Source organism: Muscardinus avellanarius (assembly GCF_963383645.1).
Source record: "Muscardinus avellanarius genome assembly, chromosome: 8".
Taxonomy (NCBI): Eukaryota; Metazoa; Chordata; class Mammalia; order Rodentia; family Gliridae; genus Muscardinus; species Muscardinus avellanarius.
In genome coordinates, this window is record NC_137794.1 from 61,703,564 (window position 1) to 61,729,195 (window position 25,632).

Here is a 25,632-nt window from a genome sequence, read left to right on the forward strand (position 1 = left end):
TAAGTAGATTTTTTTAAAAAAAAGTTTCCACAGAAAGATAGATTTGATTCCCCAACCAGAGACTCAGTGTAGTTTTCCTATTGGGGGTGGAGGAGAGATGGTAAAAGGGAAGTTTTGAAAATGACTAGGAATGCTAGGGTGCTAAACCCTTGGGAAATACTCAGGCTAACACAAAGAGCTAATAAGGCTATGCTCGTGCAAGAAAAAAAGAAGTCAGCGTGTACAGAGTGGTATTTAGAGTGAATGGTGTAACGTTTAACAAAAGAGAGAGAAGCCAGGGCTGGGCAACCTTTATTTGGTCTTCATTGTCTATAATAAAGAGAATGTTCTCTATATTGAAAGGGTAGGACAAATGCCATGAAGAAGGCAGCCATGAATTCCAAATCAGGGGAAGAGACACAGGCAGAGAGCACCTGCCATGCTAAGCAAGTTTAGATCTTCCAGCCCCCATAAGGAAATGTACAGATAACGTTACATCTGCTTTCATCATCTTTGCTCTATCGCGATGAATTGGAGAGGTTTCGGGTATGGACAAACATTGACAGATTTTTTAAACTGGAAGAGGGGGTTCCTCATTTCTGAAATTCTGAGCCAGAAGGCTTGATAGTTTGTCCTCAAACTATAAAGTCCTTGAATATGTTATTAAACAAAGAATTGATAAACACTTTGTTGATTGAGTAGAAACCCAGAGTGAAGCCAGCAGCATAGTAGAGTGAAATAGAGTGGGCTGGAAGTTCCAGACCCGAACCCTCACTCCACTGTTTGTAGGCTATGAGAGCTATGGGAAACCACATCATCTCTTCGAACTTTGGTTTTCTTATTTTCAAGTAAAATGGGCGAAAGAGTAGCTTATTTATAAGCTTGTTGTTAGAATTATAGAAATAAAAGCAAGCTTTTAATTTTGTTGTATATAGTTAATAAGTGGTCTTTTTTTTTTTTAAAGCAAGTGTCCAACAACAGGATATGACTGCTAAAAAACACATGCATTCATCTGGGCTTGGTGGCACATGCTTAAAATCCCAGCACTTGGGAGGCTGAGATGGGAGGAATGTAGGTTCACAGCTAGCCTCAGCTACTTAGTGAAACTCTGTTTCAAAATAAAGAATAAAATATAGGGCTGGGAATGTTTCTCAGAGGTAGAATGCCCCTGGGTTCAATCCCTGGTACCACCAAAACAAACCCAAACAAACCTACACACATTCTTGGGTGGCATTAGCAGAACTATAATATTAGGGGCATTAATGAAGTGATTCTGGAATTTCAAAACATCATCGGCCGGGTGTGGTGGCGCACGCTTGTAATCCCAGCGCTTGGGAGGCTGAGACAGGAGGATCGCACAGGTTCGAAGCCAACTTCAGCTACTTAGTGAGGCTCTCAGCAACTTAGTGAAACCCTGTTTCCAAATAAAATATTAAAAAAATAGATCTGGGAGTGTAGCTCGGAGGTAGAAAGCCTCTGGGTTCCACCCGCAGTACCATACACACACACACACACACACACACACACACACACACACACACACACAAACACCATTATTATCAAATACTACTCAGTCATCTTAATCCTTTAGTTATGAAGGGAAAAGCACAGCCAAAAAAACAACCTTTGAAATAAAGAGGCAGTATTGGCTTTGATGCCAGACAGACTATAAGTAATCTTGGAAAATTTATTTAACCTAGCTGAAGCTCAGGTATCTGTAGGACAGGGTACTTGAAGAAATTAAATGAAGTAACCCATGTAGCATGCTCAGCATGGTTACTAAGGCTTAAATAATGCCAGCTATTATTGCTAGTATAATTTATTCATATTATATCGAATTGGAGCTTTCAGTTGGTACTATAAGGAAAGCCATGACTTTAGCAGAATGTCCTGGAGAGATTTGAGGACTGGGAAGAGATGGACACCAGGGACTGAAGCAGGGTAACCCACAGTGTCTGCAGGATGGTCTCAGTCTGTGACCCACGGTGCAGAGAAATTATGAGGTACCATTAAAAGAGGGCTGAATAAGGCTATGCAAGTGCTTGGCAGACTCCTAGCCATCCCGATGGTTGGTGAGTGAATGAGATGTCCCCAGGAGCATCCTCAGGCCTTCCAGGAGCAGCCAGAGGGTGGATGAAGGTAGCTTTTAGGAAAGAAAACTGCTTCAGATATCACCGACAATAATAGCACTCCTACTACTGATGTACAATTAGCTATGTCATAGAGCTAAAACCACAGATTTTAAGTGATGACTTTTGCCATTTCATAAAACAGTCTACATGTAGGAAGAAATGAGGTAAGCAGATACAAATATAGTAGCTGGGCAACTAGCACTCCCCATTCATTCCTTCATTCATTTATTGCAGTGTGGGGGTTGATCCCAGGGCTTCATGCTTGCTAAGCAAGGGCTCTACCCCTGAACTGTACCTCAGCCCTGCACTTCACTTTTGAATGGGTCTCCGCTGTATATAAATACAACCCAAGGTCTCTCTCTGCTGCTTTGCCAGCCAGGCAGGAAGCTCTTCTAACCACAAATAATGAAACTTCAAATATACAGCATGCACTTGCAAAACAGGGTGAGAAAAATAAGCAAGATCTAAGATATTTGAAAAGACATTATATATTGGGGAAAACAAAAAGAGTTAATGTCAACAAGACAAATGTACATCTGAAAAGGAATCAGACATGCATTTGAGAAGAGAAGTCTCAATACTGGGTTAGAAGAACAAGGGAAGCCTGGCACAGTGGTGCACACTGTAATCATAGAGACCTGGGAAGCTAAAGCAGGAGGATCGAAAGTTCTGGGCAACTTATTGAGACCCTGTCTCAAAAAATAAAAGGGCTGAGGTGTAATTTAGTGGTAGAATGCTTGTCTAGCATGTGCAAGGTTCTGGGTTGATTTCCCAGTACCACAAAAGAAGAAGGAGGAGAGGGAGAAAGAAAAGGAGAAGATTAACATTGGAAGAGCAATGTGTGCACATATATATATATTGCGGGTCTGGGGATGGGAACCAGTGGCATTCGACCTCCAAGCTACACCCCCTGCCCTAATTTTTATTCTTTATTTTGAAGCCGGGTCTCACTAAGTTGCAGAGGGCCTCACTAAGTAGCTGAGGCTGCCGGGCGTGGTGGCGCACGCTTGTAATCCCCGCGCTTGGGAGGCGGAGACAGGAGGATCGCGCTGGTTCGAAGCCAGCCTCGCTGGTTTAAGAGACCGTTTCTAAATAAAAATATAAAAATGGGTGTCTGGGAGTGTATCCTGGAGGTAGAAGGGTTTCCAGGAACCCCAGTACCACCAAAAAAAAAAAAAAAAAACCTAAGTAGCTGAGGCTGTCTGCGAACCGCGATCCTCTAGTCTCGGCCTCCCGAATGCTGGGATTACAAGCGTGCGCCACTACACCCTGCTAAAGAAGAGCAAAATATTAAGGATATTTTTAAATTAAAAATATCTTAGTTAGTTGAGTTTGACCTTTAGAGCAAATCAGTTGATGGAGGTGGGGGCAGGCAGAGAGTTGTTGGGGGGAGAAGGAATGTGCTACATACCCCTCCACTCTGACAGTTAATAGGTCTTGACCTCTTTGAGGGCAGCTACTGAGTCTCTTTCCTCACTGTTCCACAGCCCAGTGCCTTCTTGAGTACAGCTCAATACTTTGTTTTGAATAAATTAAAGCATTATAAATAGAAGCTCAATTTTCTTTTAGGTTTCAGCTTGGAGTAAAGATCGCTGAATAAACTTCTGCTGTATGAGGGCAGGGGCTGCATTTCATTTAGCTCTTACCCAGCCCTAGTCATGTGGCTCCTGCGATGGGCCGTTTTGGGCGCAGGTGGTAATTGATGAAAAAGGAAAGAAAATTTCCTTTTGAGCCATGGGGCGCCACAGCAGTGTGAGGGTGGAAAACAGGGCAGGGCACTGCTATCTGTTCTCTGTGGCACATCTTCCATTCTGTGACCACTGCAAGTTTCCCTTCTAACTCACGCGTTCCCTGGCCACGCTGTCCCTATTGATGGCCTTATTTCATAGCCGAGTGCCCGAAGCTCAGCGGGAATCAATGCCTGGCCCCACCAGAGGCTGGAGCTTGGAGGAGAGGATGAGTTGGCTTCCTGCAGGCCTGACTTCCTCTTCCACTATTTCTATATCCTCTCAGGGCTGCATAACTGGAGACATAGATGCAGGCACCTTGCCCCATGTAGACCAGGTTTCCAGATGTTGGACTGAATTTTTCAAGTTCTATCTGGATGGCCTGTGTTGTATAGATGAGTTGATTTTATCCAGCGTTGATGATGATAGGCTGATGCTCTTAGGCAACCTGCCATATCAGCCCAAGGGAAGTCACCTTCTGAATTATGAACTTAGCCGTCACTGACTACAGGCCAGGATTCCATCTCTTGCTTTGGCTGTAAAATCAGAGACTTGGTTCAGTCAGGAGCCATTGGTCCAAGCTCATTGAGAGCCTAAATATCAGGCCCATTTCTACTCCGTATTACAGAACTCATGGCACATGATAAAGAGAAGGATCCGTCGCAGTGTCCTGGGCCAAGATTTCTGGAATCCAGCTTAAAACTTGCAAGATAAGTAGAACTTGAGTCCCAGTATAAAATTCCTACAGGGCAGTTTTCTAATGAGATTTCCAGTTCTAGCAAGGATGCCCTTTATCCTCCCCTTGAGTTCTAAATCCCATTTAAGAGAAGGAAGAGAGATAGAGACAGAGTAATTCAGGCAAAACAAAAACAAAACAGAGAAGACCCTTCAGTAAAGAGCTATGTAAGGAACATCATCATACTGGAATCTAACTTGCAGAAAGTTTCTTGTTTTGAAAATGAACTTCCTGAATTTGCTTTTTTTGGGGGGGGGGGTAAAGAACCTTGCTGTTTCTATCTAAATCTTTCTCCTAACTTCAGTATGCTTTTGGATATCTGTGACTAAATCATCCTTTTCCTACCTTCACTCTCAATTCTAGCTTTGAAAGAAACCTTGGGATGAAGAGCTTGGCCACCCCTCCTGGCTTGGGTGACCCCTCCTGGCTCCTCGAGGGCCCTTCTCTCTTGTGTACCTTCTGCTATGGCAGAGCCGGGTCAGTCTTAAAGGCATTGAAAATTGCGGCTCTGGTCTCTCTTTTGGAAGATAACTTTGCCATGTAATAATGAATCAAGGAGGTTGTCTACCAGCTCTCTTTTTTAGTAAAACAATGAATAGCTCCGCTTATAACTTTCACTATTCAAACAAGAGCCAAGCCTGTGAGAAATTATTCATTTTAATGGTTCCACTCCTCATAGCCAGGCAGCCATGCTGCTTTGTAACACTTTTCCTGAATTAGGGAATGACTGGCTGTGGAACAGAAAAGGGCTCCACAGGAGCAGAACGGTGGGCAGCTGGGATGTGCACAGGACTGTCGTTGGCCTCTTGGTCCCTGCTACCCCAGGGACAGGGTGAGGGCTTGTGTCTGTGAGGCAAGGCATGTGTTTGTTTAGAGAAAAACAAGCCCCATTTTCTCTCAAAGACACACAGGCTCATAGGAAACCAATCCCCCCGCCCCTACTGCCATTGACGCACCCCTCCACAAAATGAACTTCAGAGATGACTGTGGCCTCAGCAGTTGTGCTAGGGGCAGGCTGGGGATTAAGGAGATAGACCGTAACAAGCCTAGGAAATGTACCCGGCAAGTGATCGTTACTACTATGAGCTCCATTTAACAGATGAAGAAACTGAGGCTGAAATTTTTATAAGGCCACACTGCTATCAATCAACAGACTCACACTTTTATTTTCTGACTCCAAATTCCATGTGATTTCCCTAGTGGCTGCCCTCAGGTACACAGAACTAGGGCCCTGATGGAGGTAGCATCAGGACCCACAGGAACAGAAGATGCCGAGTGAGGCCAGGAGCAAACACTCAGGTGGGGTCAGTCTGAGCCCCTCAGCTCATGTTGTGAGGTGACTTCCCACCAGCAGGGCAGAACCCAGAGCCTTCAAAACCCCAAGCCCCCACCTGTGTCTCTCCATCCTCTGTTGCTTCACCCTCGGATGAATTTATGATCTTTTGAGTTGTCCTGGATTATAAGATCAATGCCAGTTTAACATGAAAGGCCTAGAGAACCATGCTCCTATGATAAAATGCAATTTCACTTAAAGATCTACAACTTCTGAGCTCTAAGCACCCAGCGTATAGCCCAGGTGCTTTAATAGCAGGAGGTGAGAAGAACAGGGATTTTTGTTTTGTTTTTCAAATTGTTGATGGCATGCAAGCAGATGCTAATATCTTTTTCCTGTTCCATTGCTGCAAACATCTTTGCCCAGAGAAGAAAGGTTTAAGAAAAAGTTTTCTTAATTAAATATTACTTGATGCCAGATTACCACTCAGAAGGCAGCGGTGGGTTCCATTAAAGAATGAACTTGACTCCCACAGCTGACAGCTGATTAATGTGTTAATTAGAAACCCTGCCCCCTCCCCCAGTTACCCAAATCTTCTCTTAAGCCCAGCAGAATGTATATATTGTGCCCATGTGGGTAACCTCATGGCATACTTTGGCTTTGACTTTGGACGTTTATATAAAAATGAAGGCTCAGTTGCCAACATGAATAGCTTTCTTTCTTTCCAGGGGAAATACAAGATGGAACGAGTTATAGGAACCAGAAGTTCTGCCTTTCAGTTTGCTGGTATCAAGAGCAAGTGCTATTTCTGCTGAGGCAGTGTCTTTTGAGCAGTTTAGCGGTGTAGGTTGCCACACATTTATTTCACAGGAAAGGAGTGAATCCATCAGGGCACCGAGCTTATAAGTACCACTCTGGCAGTCAGCCACCAAAACATAAATACTCTAAATGGACCAAAGGAAATGTTCATTCTGTTGTTTAGAATTGGACACATCCCAGGAAGGTAAATTTAATCTTTTTTGAGGGCTGCTGCTCTGAGGTTGAATGGAACACACATTTGTTTATCTCCTTTGTGATCTTTTTGTCTTCCCAGTGATACATTATGTATTTGTGATACGAAGCATTTCAGCTGCCTCACTCAATGGCATTGCGTTTGATAATTGTTCGGTCCCCAGATTGGCATCGTTAAACAGCATCGGCCTCTGTCTAATCTGGGACCTGGTAGGGAGAGATGGGGAACCAAAGAGGCCAGGTTCCAACAGGAACAAAGCCGGGGTGGAATTAGGCGAAGACCGCTCCAGAGCCTGATTCCACACACTGAATTCCCTACTTCTTGATCTTTTAAAATGTCTGAAGGAATTTTGGTGCTTTCTGGCATAATGAAAAAAATAACGCCTTAAAAAGTAAATAATAATAATAACAAAATAAAATAAAATCCAAAGCTCTGTACAGAAAAAGAAGGGAAGAATACCCTCACAACACCATAATTCAGAAAACCACAGTTCGTGAGACACAATACATTTCATGGATATGCAAATGTTATTTTATTAAAGAGAGAGTGTGATACAGTATATATTTTCACCTAACTACCACATCTTAAGTAATCAGCTCAGCCTCTTATGATGGAATCTTTAATTACGAGAAGTGTGTCATTAGTTAGATGTGGAATGAATGATGGTGCTGCATTTTATTGCCCCACATGATATAACCATTTGTGCCATAAATTCATTGACCTCCTCTTAAATGATGTGTCCTGTAAGACAGACTTGATTCATTATTTCTTAAGTGACAGTTTTTTTCCCATCTAATAATTTTTTTGCTTCATCAGAAAGATTGCTTTTCTGTATTTTTAGGTCAGTGTTCTGCAGTGTAATAAAGCCAGGTGATCCTGTCACACTCCTGGCACTACCCAAGGCAAGACATCAACAACTGGCACACTCTGACCGGCACACTTAAGGATGCTGTAGAAAACCAAGCAGCTGACATCAGGCCTTTGCTGTAATGAGGAAATCTGATGAAATAGAATTTTGCTTCTAGCCTTGATATCCATAACTTTTCATACAGAAACAGATAAAACATGGTGGAGGATTTTCATTTGACAAGTGGAATGTATCTATGAGCAATCCTTATTCATTAATGAATTATTTAAGATAAAAGGAGGGAAGTTACGTTATATTTAGATTATTATTCACTGTGCTTGAAAATATTTATTTAAATGGAGGAAACAGTGATCCTCTGGAGGTAAAAAACAAAATCAGTCTGGGAATTTAAAAACCAATTAAGGATTTCAGAAAACTCTTCCCCCTCTGGCTAAATGAAAAATAGAGCGAGTATGGTGGTGCACGCTTGTAATCCCAGTACTTGAAAGGCTTAGACAGGAGGATCACAGGTTCACGGCCAGCCTCAGCTACTTACACCCTCTGCAACTTAGGGAGACCCTGTTTCAAAATGAAGAATAAAAAATAGGGCCGGGGGATAGCTTGGAGGTAGAATGCCTCTGGGTTCAGTCCCCAGTACTGCAAACAAACAAACAAACAAACAAACAAACAATAAGATCTAAAAGGAATATGCCGGGAAAATGCCATATTAATTAGTTTAATACATTGATGATGTTTCCTCACTTCAAGCTTATAAATTTATATTTTAGGCTTTCTGTGAAGATCTAATGTTGAAAGAGAAGCAGGTTTATTTCATCGTGGAACTTAAATGTCACATCATTCTATGCCAACTCTATTAAAATGATCAACTTTTAAAAGTAATAACTTTTGTGCATGATGTGTTCACTCCTATTTTACTTAACCTTTACCTAGATGGAAAACTTGAGGGTCTGATAGATTCTGTGGGTATCTTCTCACCAGAGACAATTCTGCATGTACTTGTAACCCGAGCATCATTCATTGATAAAACTTAGCCGGGCATGATGGCGCATGCTTTGGGAGGCTGAGATGGGAGGATCGCAGGTTCACAGTCAGCCTCAGCGACTTAGCGAGGCTTCTTCAACTTAGTGAGACCCTGTCTCAAAAATAAAGAATAAAAAATGGGGCTGAGGGTGTAGCTCAGAGGTAAAATGCCCCTAGGTTCAATCACCAGTACCACAAGGAAGGGGGAAAAAAAAAAAAAAGTCAACGACAAAACTTCCCTTAATTCAGGAGGAACCTGAAACACTGTAGTAAAAGATAGGATAATATAAGCCTTGAAATTACTGTTATTTTTTACCATTTAATAGGTGTAACTGTTTTGCTAACTAAATTGAAAGAATGCCTTTGTAATCATTAAAGGTCACTCCGAGGCGTTCTCACTCTCTTCAGATGTTTGTAAGAAGGCATTTGAAAGGACAGTTTGATATGAGTCAAACAAAAAAGAACAAATGGGTGCCAATGAGTATATTTTATTCCATCTCACACTGTCAAGTTGATTACCTATAAATATCAGTGGGGAAAAAAGTGAGAAAGAGTAGATTTGCACATACAGACCCACACATCTGCCACATGAGTGTTCGCCCACAGTCACGCACTAGCATGCTACCACTGTTTACAATCAAGGAAAGCTGAGAGTTAAATGAGATGAGTAATCAAATGCCCAGCATATGTTGTTTTTGCATTGTTTATGTGACCAATCATTATTAAAATTTATCATCTTTTAATTATATCAGTTTACGATAGCTAAAAAATACACACACGCACACACCAACAGAACAGACACTCGCTTCAAAAACAGGTCCCGTTTAGAACAATATTGGAACCAGTGCTTTATTGGGAGAGAAACTTGAATTCAGTAAACTCACCATTGCACCGCGTCTCACAATTCCTCTTCTGCTGCTATGTCGCTCGAATGCTAAGAAAATGACAAAAGAAATAAATAAATAGGAAAAAGAAAAAATATTGTGTGTGTAAAATTCTGTCAAAAAAAAAAGTGAGGCACTGAAAGAACTATTGAAAATTTTGACATCTGTTTATCTGTTTATAGCTATGGCAAGATTACTCATATTAATTCTTGTTTAAAATGCCATATGAAGGAAAGACATTTGTGCAAACAAGAGTCATATTTGAATTGTAGATCATGTCTTCACCATCTGTGAGAGCTGATGGTGTTGCAAAATTAATGTGTTAATGAAATCACAATAATTTCTCCAAAGTAATGGGTTCTGAAGCCGAGAATGACTATTTTTTGAACTTTGATGTCTAGTGATTTCCAATTGGGAAAAGCTCTCAGCCTTTAATTAGTTCTGCAGCCCAACTTTAAAATAAATTTGGTGATGTCTTCCTTTTGCCAGGAGTCGATGTGAGGGGGGCGGGAAGCCATAACAACTTTTGGAAAATGTTCTCTGGTGTTTGAAAAGTTGTTAAATAAGACTGCCTGCCAAGAAATGTCACCAAAAATTCTGACTACTGAGAAAGAGTGGGCAAACAGCTCAAAAAATAATTCTAGCTTGCTGCAACATCACAGGTTGGGAATAGCTCAACCTCACACAGACTCCATGACTAATTCCAAGTTTCTCCTTGGAAGCCAGGCATAATGATGTTCAGTGCTTTGTGTTACTGGTTAACACAGCACACCCTTTCCAACTGCATTGCTGGACACAGTCAATAGTATAAAGTGACTTTGCATGAGGGGAATTTTAAGAGGCTATATGTTCCATGGCCACTGAACTCTTTGGAGAATCCTTTCCTCCAAATTATTTAGATCTAGGTTTACAGTGAGCCTCTTTGACAGGTGATAAAGTAGAGGCAGGTATGCTGGGCAAGGATATGTCTTTCTTTTTGTCAGCACCATCTTTAAGTCACACTTGCAGGTGACTTCAAGTCACCTTTGCTATTCTGAAGCTAATATTTATAAGGCAAATAAATCATTTCACGAACGTTTCAGAACCTCACCTTTTTAGAAAGAAACGCATCGGCCTGTTTGAAAAATTAGGATAAAATTTGAAAGAGCCTTTATGTGAAACATGAACACCATCTATCCCAGGAAATCGCTTGTCTTACCTGTTGTGGTTTTCTATTACTGTGTTGTAGGTATGTGACTGGTGTAAGCACATAAGACACACAAAAGAATACCTGGATTTTGGGGACGGGGAGAGAAGGCTTCAGTTCTGCAGCGCAAAATGTCTCAATCAATACAAAATGGACATTTTCTACAAAGAGACACAGGCCAACCTTCCAGCTGGGCTGTGCAGCACGTTACACCCTCCCATGGAAAATAAAGCAGAAGGCGCCGGGGTGCAGCTGCTCACTCCAGACTCTTGGAATATCCCGCTAACAGATGCTCGGAGGAAGGCCCCCTCCCCGGTGGCTGCAGCTGGCCAGAGCCAGGGCCCTGGCCCGTCGGCGTCCACCACGGTCTCTCCATCTGACACTGCCAACTGTTCCGTCACTAAGATCCCCACGCCAGTGCCCAAGTCCATCCCCATCAACGAGACTCCAAACATCCCTCCCGTCTCGGTCCAGCCGCCGGCCAGCATCGGGCCTCCCCTGGGCGTCCCGCCTCGCAGTCCTCCCATGGTGATGACCAACCGGGGCCCGGTGCCGCTGCCCATCTTCATGGAGCAGCAGATCCTGCAGCAGATCCGCCCGCCCTTCATCCGCGGGCCGCCGCACCACGCCTCCAACCCCAACAGCCCCCTGTCCAACCCCATGCTCCCGGGCATCGGGCCCCCGCCGGGCGGCCCCAGGAACCTGGGCCCCACCTCCAGCCCCATGCACCGCCCCCTGCTGTCGCCCCACATCCACCCCCCGAGCACCCCCACCATGCCCGGGAACCCCCCCGGCCTGCTGCCGCCGCCGCCCCCGGGCGCCCCCTTGCCGAGCCTGCCCTTCCCGCCGGTGAGCATGATGCCGAACGGCCCGATGCCGGTGCCCCAGATGATGAACTTCGGGCTGCCGTCGCTCGCCCCGCTGGTGCCGCCCCCCACCCTGCTCGTGCCGTACCCGGTGATCGTGCCCCTGCCCGTGCCCATCCCCATCCCCATCCCCATCCCCCACGTCAGCGACTCCAAGCCCCCCAACGGGTTCTCCAGCAACCGGGAGAGCTGCGTCCCGAGCGCCCCCGGCGACGCCTCGGCGGCGGGGGGCAAGGCGGGCGGGCGCGCCCCGTCCCCGCGGGACTCCACGCGGGGCCCGTCCCCGGCCGCCGACCCCCCGCCCGGCTGCTCGGGCCAGGCGCGCGGCCTGCGGGCCGAGGTGGTGGACCTGACCCGGCGCGCGGGCAGCCCCCCGGGGCCCGGCGGCCCGCCGGGCTTGGCGGGCGTGCTGCAGGGCCCGCAGGACGGGGTCATCGACCTGACCGTGGGCCACCGCGCCCGGCTGCACAACGTGATCCACCGCGCGCTGCACGCGCCGGGCAAGGCGGAGCCGGGCGCCGAGCGCAGGACCTGCGGCGGCTGCAGGGACGGCCACTGCAGCCCGCCCGCCGCGGGGGACCCGGGCCCCGGCGCGCCCGCCGGCCCCGAGGCCGCCGCCGCCTGCAATGTCATCGTGAACGGCACGCGCGGCGCGGCCGCCGAGGGCGCCAAGGGCGCGGAGCCCCCGCCCGAGCAGCCGCCGCCCAAGAGGCTGCTGGCGCCCGAGGAGCCGGCGCTGAGCGAGCTGGAGTCGGTCAAGGAGAACAACTGCGCTTCCAACTGCCACCTGGACGGAGAGGCGGCCAAAAAGCTGATGGGGGAGGAGGCCCTGGCGGGGGGCGACAAGTCGGACCCGAACCTTAACAACCCCGCGGACGAGGACCACGCCTACGCGCTGCGGATGCTGCCCAAGACCGGCTGCGTGATCCAGCCTGTGCCAAAACCCGCGGAGAAGGCTGCCATGGCGCCCTGCATCATCTCCTCGCCCATGCTCAGCGCCGGGCCCGAGGACCTGGAGCCGCCGCTCAAAAGGAGGTGCCTCCGAATTAGAAATCAGAATAAGTAGAAAGGTTTGTATGTCCACCTGGGCGCCGGTGCACCTCGCCTTGCTTCTTTCGAGGCGGAGAGGCGAGAGTTGTATTCATAAATATTTTCCCCCCCTGCCTTACGTGTTTTACAGTACACGTTGGGTGGTCATGTACTATCGGCGCTTTACCCCGACAACCACCACACTTGAGCATCATTCCCACTTCACAGCCGAGAAACAGCCATGCTGTGTAAGTGCCATGCCCAAGGTAAAGCCCAGTCTCGAAGCAGAGTAGAAACACTCTCTTCAGTTACACCTTGATTTTACAATTAGGCACATCTCTATCACCCTGATGGAGAGGAGGAGGATGTGGAAAGGAAGAGTATTTGGGAAGCCTAAATGTTCAGGCATGGGATTCCACCTGTAGGATGAGAATAGAAACCTCCTGCCCTGTGTAGGTATGACAGCTGAATCCAGGCCGTGAAACCACGCTTGCCTGGCAGGGCGATGAAGCCATGGCTGATAGCTCCTGTCCGTGGGATCCCTTCAGCTGGCCACCAGCCAGCATTCGCCAGGGCAGGTCTCAAGCATCATTGACCAGCTTCACCTTCTCCTCCTTTGGGGGCGCAGCTAGTGGGATGTACACTTCTGTGGACAGTGGGAAGCCTTGATAGTAAAAAGGGCGCCTTGCTAAAGTGAGAGAGTGTGTGTGTGCATCTCAGACCGTAAGGTCAGAATCCTGCTGGATGCTAGTGAGCCAGGAAGAATGAGTCACAACTTTGAGGGAAGGGAACCAGTGAGTGTGCCCACTGTACCTGCTCCTCCCTGCAGTCCTGGTAGAACAGGCATTGGATGAGTATTGCCAAGGAGGAGGATGCAACTTGGAGATGTCGTCCAAATCAGAGCTGGTAAGTGGGGACCAGTATTCAATTCAGGCTGTCAGAGCCAGACCATCTCCCCAAGTGGCCATCAAATAGGCCAAACTCAATTGAGTGTATCGCTGCTTATGGAGAATGTGGATTGGGCACTTCACTTATATACTGCTCCTTCCAGGGGCTGGCACTTACCTGCTAGTGGGGATGTGCCCCTCGGAGGAAGGAGCCTGGGGGAGGAGAGGCAGGAAGAGTAACCGCTCACACTTGTATGCGCAGGATCTTTTCTAAGTATTTTTCAGTAGAATTGATTTGAATATGGATCCATAAGACAATTGCTTCTTCTTTCTCCTGATGAGGAAACTGAGAAAGAGAAATTAAGGAACTTGTCCAAGGATGCTGAGTGAGCCAAGTCAAGATTCAAATGCAGACTGTCCACCTCCAGAGCTGCACTTTCTCTTAACTACTGTAGGTGAATGACTAGTTCAACTTACTACTAGTTACTAATAATTTCTACTAAAAGTTTTTTTTATCCATCTTAGTTGTCTTGGGGGAAGGTTTCTAAAAACCAGAAACAAAACTGAGTCTCTACTTCCCAACTTCCCAATTCTTTAGACAGTGTTTAAATCTTGTTTTTCAAGCTACAACAACAAACCTAGGCTATGAGCCAGTTCTCCACGGGGGTGGGGGTATAAAAGCTCACAGCACAACACTTGATGTGGTGTGTCCCATTCATTATTTCTTAGTTGGCAATTTTACATGGGTACCTAACTTTCAGCCAGAGTTCTGCTTGGGAAGCACAGAATCAGAACAAGAGGCTTGTCAGATAGTACAGAAGGGGTTTCTTAGCCACCATGACTTGAGGTTTCCTTTTCCACTGATACTAAAAATGAGTAGGAGCAGAATACTCAAAACAAGTTCACGGTTCCTTCTTGATTTTATTCCTACAAGTTCTGCGGTCTGAAGATGGATGGCCTCATTCACCTCAATGGAAAATGCCCCTGATTTGTTCGCAAGAGTAATCTCATCAGCTTGACAAAGCTTTGAGTAATGGGAAGGTGTCTGGCAAAAAGTGACTACCTTTAGAAAATCAGAAAGCACTGGGAATTGCCCTTCTAACCCCATTCTTTTATCACTCATTCAAATGACAGTAAATAAAGAAGGGAAGGGGAAAGATTTCACTGCCATTATTGGAGGTGAGAAGTTACCAAGTTAAGAATAGCGACCCTAGCCAGGCGTGGTGGCGCACGCTTGTAATCCCCACGCTTGGGAGGCGAAGACAGGAGGATCGCGCAGGTTCAAAGTCAGCCTCGCTGGCTTAAGACACCTTGTTTCCAAATAAAAGTATAAAATAGGTCTGAGAGTGTAGCCCAGAGGTAGAAGGGCTTCCAGAAACCCCAGTACCACCAAAAAAAAAAACAAAAAACAAAACAAAAAAAAAACCTAAGCTGGGGTGGTGCTGCACGCCTGCAATCCCAGAACTTGGGAGGCTAAGACAGGAGGATCACAGTTTGAGACCAGTATGAGGTAACTTAGTGAGATCCTATTTCAAAATAAAAAATAATAAGATAAGGACCGAGGAGACTGGCGTGGTGGCACACACTTATAATCCCAGTACTTAGGAGGCTGAGACAGGAGGATTACAGGTTCACAGCCAGCCTTAGCTACTTAGTGAGGCTCTCTGCAACTTAGACCCTGTTTAAAAAAAATAAAATAGTTCCAGGGGTATTGCACAGAGGTATACTTCTCCTGGGTTCCCACACCTATTCTCTGAGCTGCAGATGTAGCTCAGAGGTAGAATGGCTCTGTGTTCCATCCCCAGTACCAAAGTGGGGGTTGGGGGAAGGAGATGCTAGCCTATATGTAGCATGGGACCAAAATATCATAAAAGCTTAAAAACATATTTGGATAATCTGTGTTTTTGAATAAAGAATCAGGTGAGGGTCTTATATGTGGATGAAAATCATTACTAAAAATATTAACCTGGCTCCAGCCAATTTCAGACAAAATTGCCCAGGACTGCCTGAGATGGGAGAATTATTCTTATCATGGATCCCCAAATTACAGCTTTTTTTTTTTTCTTCTGAAGTTAGAAATACTCCAGCTTTGCTGGCCTCAGAGAAGTGGCAGGGCAAGTGATTTAAGAGGAAGGAAGAACCACCTCTCCTCCACTAAATCACACCTCCTCTTGCCCTCAGTAGTCCCACGCCACTTCACCAACAGCCTCCCCCTGCCGTGATTCACTCACGCTCTCTGCCTCTCTGTGTGTACACGACACTGGTTTTCTTCTGTGCTTTCAGAAGCCCAGCCCATTCATAAGGTTGGGGAAATTGGAAATGCATTCATTAAATAATGACTGCATAGCTTTTATGCGCTGATGGTGAATACTCTTTGGTGACAAATTAAAACGATAGCAAAAGCATTAAAAACCCATGAGTGATTTCCCCGCGTGCCTATCGGTGATTCATTAGGAGTTTGCATAAAGCTTCTGCCTATGTTCTTCATTCTCCTCATTAAGACCACCTTTCTCATACTGTGTTACGATTTAAAAAAAACATTAAAAATAGATCCAAAGCAGATTGTATCTCGAAATCAGCAACCCAGACATGGCTGTCTTCAAAGAAATCATCATATTTGTTAGTTCTTTACAAATTACAGCCTCCCCTCCTGTTTTGAAGTTATTCTGTTCCTGGTTACCTGACTTCACGTGTTTTTGTTTGTTGATATGACTACAAATGATTTCAATGGGCAGATATTTTCCCCAGATGCAGAACTAATTAAGTTTAGTTGAAGATTTTAAGAGGTTGTAAACTCCTTTTAATCTTCAACTTTTAAGACTCTAAATACCGGTTCTGCTGCTTCTGTCACTAGAAAAAATATTCTCCCAAATAATAAGGAAAGCAATGTATAAACATTTCCCAAACTATTCTATCCACAAAGAATTCCATTTTTAAATGGAATAATCCCTTCTTTGTCTTTGCCTGGGAGCTTTGGGGTTAGCTGTTTGTATTTGTACATTTTCTGAGTTTCTACAGTTTACACTTGTTTATGGTACATTGGGGAGTTCAGAGTAACCATTTGCAAATGTTTGAAGATATTCAAAAGAAAATATCCCCCCTCCTCAATTTTCCAGGGAAATGACATTTCTTTTTAAGTAGGATAATCAATGGAAAAAATGCATTCCAGGAGTAACCCTGTCACTCCCACTTTTCCATTCTCCTGGGGTAACAGGTCCATACAACACCACACCCTTGTGACTCCCAAATTTCTTATATATATCTAAAAGTATAGAAATATATATTTATATGCATATGTTACATATATATGTATATAAACAGATGTAGAAGGAAAACATGAAACTCTTTTACTCTTTTCTCTGGCTCCAACTCTAAGATGCTACTGCAAGATGACCAGTGGAGATTTGGCTTTGTATTTTCATGAGGAAAGTTGGAGGAGGTGCCTGTAATTTTGGCTTTTTGGAGTTTAATCTGGTCATGGATCCTCAGCCCCAGAAATAACTGTTTCAAGGGAAGGAGTTCACCTCATTAGGGAAGCCCAAAGGGTGAAGGAAACAAATCTTTTTTTTTTTTTTTTGCCTGTTTGGTTTCTCAGACTGAGAAGTTCAAGAGGGTAGGCTGTCTCAAAAGAGGTTGGAAAGAAAGTCCAGACATTCTAAAAGCTACTGAAGAAAACTGAGAACCACGAGCAGAAGTGGGTGCAAATTAGATGTGTCCTGATCCTGTTCCAGACTTGAACTGTTTAATGTTCCAGTATCTGAGGACTGAAATGTTCACTGGTGACAGTCCCTGAGCCAAGGTGAGCATGTCTGTCAGGATGCAGTTGGTCTAGTAGGATGCAGTTAGGTCTAGGTAGAGGGACTTCAAAGAGCAGTGAGAAGCCACCAGGTGAGGTATGTTATGCCCCCAGTGAGTGGCAAGGACCTCAGAGAGTGTTTGCTGTGACCATTCCAGCCTTGTAGAGGAAAGCTTTCCGGATGCACAGTGTCAGGATAGGCCCCACACACATCCCATTCAGTGAGTTGCTGGATCTGCCTTAACCTTTAGGACAAGGGACCTGAGGGAGGGTTTTAATGTGAAAACTGATTTTAGATATTGTCAGTCAGATTATGATGGAATGGATTATGATGAAATATGAGATGACATATGTGGCCAGATTTTTTTTTTCCAGATATAGCTATAACCTTCAATCTCCTTTGGGGCTGGGATTAGGGTGAGACCGGTGAAGCGCTTAGTGCATCAACTTTTAGAAGGGACCCACTCAGGGTTGTGAAGAGCAACAGTAGTCCTGGCAGTGGTCTCTAGACCTTCCCGTTCATGTGGCAGCTCCCCAGAGATGGTCTCAGGGTCCCCTGCACTACGCCACAGACGACCGTTAGCAACTTCCCCTAAGATTGCATGGAAAGTTGTATGTGTCTTTGTATAGAGGCCTTCTTTGGAGAGGTGATTTCCATACATTTTGGCTTCAGACACAGAGTGCTCTCCATCTCAGAAAGATTTGCTTACAATATTAGCAAGCAATGTCTGAGTTGGAAATTTTCTTGTTCTGAGGAAGGCCAATTCATTGTAAGATTCCTTTAAAAGCCTTTGTCCGGGCATGGTGGTGCATCCTTGTAATCCCAGTACTTGAGAAGCTGAGATAGGAGGATCACAGTTTTGAGGCCAGCCTCAGCAACTTAGCAGGACCTTCAGAAACTTGGTGAGATCCTGTTTCAAAATAAAAATAAAATAGACTGAGGGTACAGTCCATAGGTAGAATGCTCCTGTGTTCCATCCTCTGTCCATCTGTCTGTCTGTCTCTGTTCTCTCTCTCTCTCTCTCTCTCTCTCTCTCTCTCTCTCTCTCTCTCTCTCTCTCTCTCTTTCTCTCTCTCACACACACACACACACACACACACACACACACACACACACGCAAGAAAAGCTAGCATTTACTTTTTGGCAGTTTTGGCTGTAGACCTAATATTGCAAAGCCACAACTGGAGCTACATTTTGAAGCACTGGTCTTGAAAAGATTGCCTCGGTGACACAGTGTAAGCCACCATATCTAGCAAGTGCCTCTGGAAAAAGAAGTAGTAAAGGAAAGCAAAAAAAAAAAAAAAAAAAAGCAAAAAAAAACCAACAACAACAACAACAAAAAAAAAAAACCAACTGGATACTTCCCCAGCACTTAGACTTTTAAAGTGCATATTCTACTGTGAGATGCTATCCTTCTGTGGATAAACTGTCCACCCTCCACTGAGGCTGAGAGCAGGCTGGCGGGAGTAGGAGGAGAAGGCCACTCAGTAAATGCCAGGGCAAGGAAAGGGGAGAGGATCTGACCAGCTATTAACGAGCCAGTGTCCAGAAGGGCACAGGAGATAGGCTCCACGACTGGTTTCCATGAGTCCCTCCCTGAGACCTAGAGCGGCTGCTAGTGTATCGCGGCTCAGTTATTTACACCTGCCCTCGTACAGACGAGCACTTCAGAGGACCACAGCACTACAGCAGAGCACTGACCCCACCTGAACACGCTGCCCTTTCCAGACCCTCCTGCCAGAGGGACAGAGTGGGGCATTCTGTTTTCCTTCACCAAGTCCTGCACAGAATCCTTACGTATCCCTTGGCTTCCCTTTAAGTGCATAATACTTTGCATAATGGTAGATGTTAAGGCAATGCATTCTGAGTGCGTAAACTTTTTAAAAAGTGCCTCAAAAGTCATAAAGGAGCTGGGCACAGTGGTGCATGCCTGTAATCTCAGTACTTCGGAGGCTGAGACGGGGGACTGCAGGTTTGCAGCCAGTCTCAATAACTTAGTGAGGCCCTTTGCAACTTAGACCCTGTTTCTAAATAAATAAATAAGCAAATAAATAAATAAATAAATAAATAAATAAATAAATAAATAAAAAGGGCTGGAGGTATATCTCAGAAGTAGAATGTCCCTGGGTTCAATCCCCAGAACCACACACACAAAAGAAAAAGGTACAGCCGGGCGTGGTGGTGCACGCTTGTAATCCCCGCGCTTGGGAGGTGGAGACTGGAGGATCGCGCAGGTTTGAAGCCAGCCGCGCTGGCGTAAGAGACCCTGTTTCCAAATAAAAATATAAAATAGGTCTGGGAGTATAGCCCAGAGGTAGAAGGGTTTCCAGGAACCCCAGTACCACAAAAAGAAAGGAAGAAAGAAAGAGAGAAAGAAAGAAAAAAGAAAAAGGTACAAAGGGAGTTCATTCAGATAGATAAATCAACTAGTTTTAAGAGAGAAGCAGTTCAGCAGTGGCAGCATTTAAAAAGGTTCCATTCTCAAGAAAAGGAGAAAACGCTATCTCAGATTCCAGCTGTGCCTCCTAACCAGGGAAAGCTGGTCTCCAAATCTGTGGGTCTCCATAGCTGGAGAAGATAATAGTGGGGGGTCAGGATGGAGAACGTACCGATGTCAACAGCAGGGAGGAAATTGTGCACACAACTTGCTTCAGAGCTCCTTCAAAGAGCCTAGTGAAAACGGAGCAAAAGTAACAACAAAAATACAACTCAAGATTGACCTGTAGTGCTTTAACATAATTCTTGAGTGTGCCTCTCCTTATTCTGAAGTTGAAAACTAGACAAGATGTCCCTAAAATCTCTTAACCCTGCTACTCCTAGACTAAACTTCTGTCATAAGGAAAGAAAGAAAGAATGAATGAATGATGATGATGATGATAGATGATAGATAGATAGATAGATGGATGGATAGATAGATAATGCTGTGCATGGGTACCATGTTTCCTCAATGCTAAACAGGAGGAGGCAGCCCCAGAACAGAATGGCCTTTCCACGAAGCCTAGCGACCAAGGCTAATCCCATCCAGATTTTTGACCATACCAGCGCTGGTTGTCACATCATTTCCCCACCGAACCTGCCATGTGTTGTCTTTCTTTGGTGGTGAGCTGTGCTTTGTTTGGGTAAAAAGGGAAGCAAGAGTCTGACTGATAGTATTTAAAGAACAGAAGGGAGAAGCACTTTCCCGACTCATTTGACATGTAACTTAGACCTAATATCCAAAAAATGTCATTAAGCAAGTATATCTCGCCGTCATTTGCGTGGTTTACTTCCCTAGACATGTTTTTGGTGTTGAAAATGAATGGCATTCCCATACAGCATGCGTCTCAATTTGTAATGATATCCTCCTTGCAGCTGGCTTAGTTCTCCAAGTGTTTCTAAAATGTTACCGTCTTAAATTCAAGCCAACCTACAATAACAAATTATCTCAAAGAAAAGTAGCTAAACTGCATTTGGTGAGAGAAGGGGAAACTCTATATTTCATTCTTCCACTCTTGTTTTGGAAATTCAGACTGTAACTTGATCTCTTTCTAAAGAAATCTACACACGCACACTTTTAAAAAATTGTGGAGATTGGGTGTTGTGGAGCAAAAATGATCAGGTTTAAGTTGCTCTGCAAAGTTCTGCGTCCCATCAACAAGCCCTTTTGATATTTTAAACCTATATTTAGAGTAATTTCAAGATATTTGGAGCACATGTGGTTAAATGTAAAACTTTGTCATTATGATTTGTTAGATGCTTATACTTTAAATATTTATAAGCCATTTTTAAGTACTTTATCCCAAAGCCCTCTCCCACTAGAATACCATAATTGGGCAGTATCTGAGCATCATTAGAGAAGATGCAGGGCAACATACTGCAGCACACAGGCACGTTCTTCTCAATTTTCTGGTTTTGATTCAAATGTCATTTTTAGTAGATTCAGCTTATTTGATAAATGTATAAAAATTCCTAAACAGGGCAGGTTATCTGTGACTTAAAAACGTCCCCTAGTAGCTGGGCATGGTGGCACACGCTTGTAATCTCTGCGCTTGGGAGGCTGAGACAGGAGGATTGCGCAGGTTCGAAGCCAGCCACGCTCGCTTAAGAGACCCTGTTTCCAAATTAAAAAATATAAATAGGTCTGGGAGTGTAGCCTGGAGGTAGAAGGGCTTCCAGGAACCCCAATACCACCAAAAAAAAAAAAAGTCCCCTAGTTTTCAAAAGATAGAGTGTTCTTTCTAGTTTGAACCACGTTGAGTTCCTTTTTTTCTTATTCTAAGAAGTAATTAGTAAACTTCCCATTAGACTGTCTCATCTCAATCTAGGTCCATATGAACTTAAAATGTCATACTTTCCCTCTAAAATGTCATAGGGACAATTTATTAATGGGCAGAATATATTCACTATCTCACTACCTTGAGCCATCTTGGAAGGTAAGTCTTAGGAGCCCGTCTTTGTAAGTAGCCTGTTCTGTTGCTTACGAAAAAGAAGAGCGGAAACTTTTTCCAAGCTCTGAATCCATTTAAAGTTTCAGAGGTTATAAATCCCCAACTGATCACAAGCCTCTGGGGCTCACACTCTTTTATGTCTAGCAAAATATAACTTTTTGGTAAGAAAACAGGGGGAAAAGCAGGCTTAAGAAGGCTCATAAACTTGCTCCGACATCTAATACCTCTTCCAAACAGCATTTTCATGAGTTAAGTGTAAATGAGTCAGAAACATATAGATTGAATTTCTTTTAAAGTACACATGGGTTTAAAAATTAAGGCTAAAGTGCTTGGCAAAATAAGGTTTCATTTTAGCCAAACCCCAAATGTTTGAAAAAATAGTTCTAGAATTCGCCAAACCCAAAATATACCCAGGTCCTTCCGTTCGTCCCATTTAATATGATGACATCATAAACATGGGACCTAATGGCTATTTTCAGATCCCTCAAGGTCTGAGATTCATGCATCTCACATGCTAACTGCAAGCTATGAAACAGTTTTGGTGGAAAACCATCATAACCTTGCACAGGAAAGTAAGGGCTACTGGCTCTGAGTTCTAGTCCTGGTTTTGACAGCAACTCTCAGTGCCTGATCAACTGCTCACCTTGTCCTCTCCCTTCTCTCTCTCTCTCTCTCTCTCTCTCTCTCTCTCTCTCTCTCTCTCTCTCTCTCTGTATGTGTGTGGTGGTGGGACTTATGCACAAGAATAATAACTGTTAAAATTCTATATTTGAATTTTATAAATCTTCAATTTGTACTTAATATATTACAAGTCCATGAAGCTTAATAAATTCCTAATCGTACCCAAACAGAGGGAGACTCTCCTTTTGCCATTCACGGTTCAGAGGTAGTTTTCATTTATTTCTCTAGGGGGTAAAACATATTCATTTTGCACTAACAATATCTAACGCTGACTTTATTCAGATCGCTGTGATATTAAAACATGGAGGGCAGGAGAGTGGAGAAGAGAGAGCTAATGAAAAACAAAAGGAATGAGAAAACATGTGGCATGAGTCCCTGACTTGTTTGGGAACTAAGAGATAAATAACTCAGGCCACTTTTAACCTTTTTTCCTTTTTTTTTCTTTTCTTCTTCTTCTTTTTTTTTTTTTTTTTTTTTTTTTTAGTAGAACTGGAGGTTGAACTCAGGAGAATTCCACCTCTGAGCTACACCCCCAGTCCCTTTTTACATTTTTTTGTCTTGACACAGAGTCTCACTGGACTGCTGAGAGTCGTGCAATGTTGTTGAAGCTGTCCTCAACATGCGATCCTCCTGTCTCAGCCTCCTAAATACTGGGATTACAAGTGTACACCACCACATCCGGCCCCAGGGTCACTTTTAGAAGCAACGTGCAGAAGCTGCAAATTGATGTGCTGCTTAAACAGTTGGACCCTCCATGAACTGGGTCCAGTTGACTCCATATTGTAACCGAGCGCTTAGCACAGGGACCGGCAGACGGGCACACCAGTACTTGATGAGCAAATGATGAGAAGAGTCTCAGTTGAAGAATAGCGGTAGACTCGTCTTGATGATGTTTCTTAAAGCAGATGAATTCAGAGCTCCGCTCTCAGCCTGGTGAGGACCTGGGCTGGGGGTCTGGAGCAGAGGAATGGGGGTGCACAGCTGCATGCAGCAAAGAGCAGGCAGTGTTAGGATGACCTCCCAGTCACACTTGGCTGGAGTGAAGGGCTGGACCACAGTGGGCGAGGAGCATGAGCTGGGGGAGAGCAGAGGGAAGAGGGTGGAGGGGCTGACCCTGGAACAGTTAAAGCAATATCGCTGAGACCTCGAGCAGAGGAGTGACATGGTGAAATCTGTGTTTGAGGAAAATTACTTCTGCAGCTATTCATAGACTGAAAAGAAGCAAGGAGAGATGGGCATCACTTACGCTCACTGTGGCATTCTGACGACAAGCTAATGACCGGGGTGGATGGCAAACACCGAGGAATGTTATCGCTAGAGGGTGAGGGGCGTGGGCTGCCACACCCATGCCTGAGGTGTGCAGAGCCATTGAAGCAAGACAGTGGGAAGAAGAAGCTTCTTTGTCCCAGAGTGGACATATGGCGACCTAATGTCTCAGGTGGAAAGAAACCTCACAACCAAGAGACCATTCCAAGTCCAACCACAGGGATGCTGGTAGCTCCAGGTTGCCATAGAAACAGGGGTGTTCCCCCCTTTCTCCCTAGCCAGCCACTCTGAGCTGAGGCCAGCAGGCAAGGGTGTGGTGTGGGATGTTTCCTATTGGCCTTGACTTGTTGGGGGGGGGGGGGGAGCTAAGACTACTGGGGGTGGGCTGAGGGGGGTGGCAGCTCTCCTGGCAGCTGACTTCCTTGACCAGGACCTCAGAGACATCACAGCTCTTGGTAGGTCCTTGGACTGAAGCACAGCCTGGAGGCCTGGGTGGTTTGTTATCCCTCAGATACCTACAGAGATCTTCTCAGAACTGAATCAGGTCCTCTCAGAGCCCTACAACTACTTACAAGGAATTTCAGGAGCTTCCTGAAGATGTCCTCTTACCTTTTTCTCATTTCCCAGGCTGTAAGCCTGAAGCTTCCACAGTGGTGACAGTGGGCACCTGCGGGAGAAGACAGGTGGTGGTGTGGTGTAATGGGAAAGAACTTCTGGCCTGGAATTGGGCCAGACTGGGTTCAAACCCCAAGGGGGCCATTTATTAGGTGACGGAGGAAGTGAATTAAGCTCTCTGAGCCTCAGTCCTTATGTAATTAGTAATAAGAACAAGATTGCTGTGCCCGACAGGTAAGGGAACATAGGAGGTGGGGCTCAACATAGGCGCCTACGATGACAGCTACCAGCCTATTGGAAAGTGCATTGCCTGGGGGAAGGCACAAGGCTGGAGTGAGACCTACCTGGATTTGAGAACTGTTTCCTTACTAGCTGTGAGGATTTGGACACATTTTTATAGACTCTCTGAGCCTCTGTTTTCTCATTAAATTGTTGTAATGGTTAACATTCACAGAGCACTTTCCGCACGTAGGCAATGTTCCAGATGCTATACACTGATGACAGTGCCATGGGATACCATTGTCAAACCCATCTTAGAGGAAGAGACTGGAGCTCATAAGGGGTGAGAGATTTTACCAAGTGTCCTGCAGCCAGGTACTGGCAGTGCTGGGATTTGACAGCCCAGCTCCAGAGTTTTCATGCAAAACCACGGTACATGTCTTGTATATAAAAAATCAAAGATAACAATTTCTCCTATATAGATTTATTAGTTTCAGTGCAAACAGCATAAAATGCCCAGGAACTGCATGGCTCATAGTAGATACTTATTATAAGAATTATCCTGGTGGCCTTGCCCCCAGAATGTCTTCCCTTGGATGTGTAACGGAAAATAATGAAACACATCCCCATTATCAAGTTCAGAGGTTCTCCTAAGTTCTCTCATTCCACTTTTTAAAGTAGGAGCTGAGATAAAAGGCAGATGATGCTCAAGGTCACAGAGTGGCACCACCTGGATTAGAACCCGAGTCCTCGTCTGCTTTTCCTTTCAGTGGAACACACAACCCACCAAAGCTGCTTGAATTACATGCTCTGTGTCGAGGGCTGGAGTCATGTTTTTCTTCCACTGCATGGCTCCCTCACATCAAGCAGCTGGTTTCAGAGACAGACACACCTGCACATCTGGGTTTGAGAGGCTGATAGGCAGCCGAGAAGTGCTTGTTACCCACACTCCCATCTCCTTTGCAGTTAAGAGGAGAAATCAGTGTTCCTGCTCTTAGTTTTTATAGTAGAGTTTCCACTAATATGAA

The 25,632-nt window shown here is 44.9% G+C and overlaps 1 protein-coding gene across 1 annotated transcript in view; it reads left to right on the forward strand.

Moving 5' to 3' along the window:
• Positions 1–12,749, forward strand: part of SOBP (sine oculis binding protein homolog) — a gene marked incomplete at both ends in the record, with an annotated part of 149,123 nt that extends 136,374 nt beyond the window's left edge. The window contains one exon of the mRNA XM_080700382.1: positions 10,860–12,749. Coding sequence (XP_080556508.1) covers positions 10,860–12,749 — 1,890 coding nt within the window. The remainder of the gene's footprint in view (positions 1–10,859) is intronic.
• Between the last annotated feature and the right edge of the window lie 12,883 nt (positions 12,750–25,632).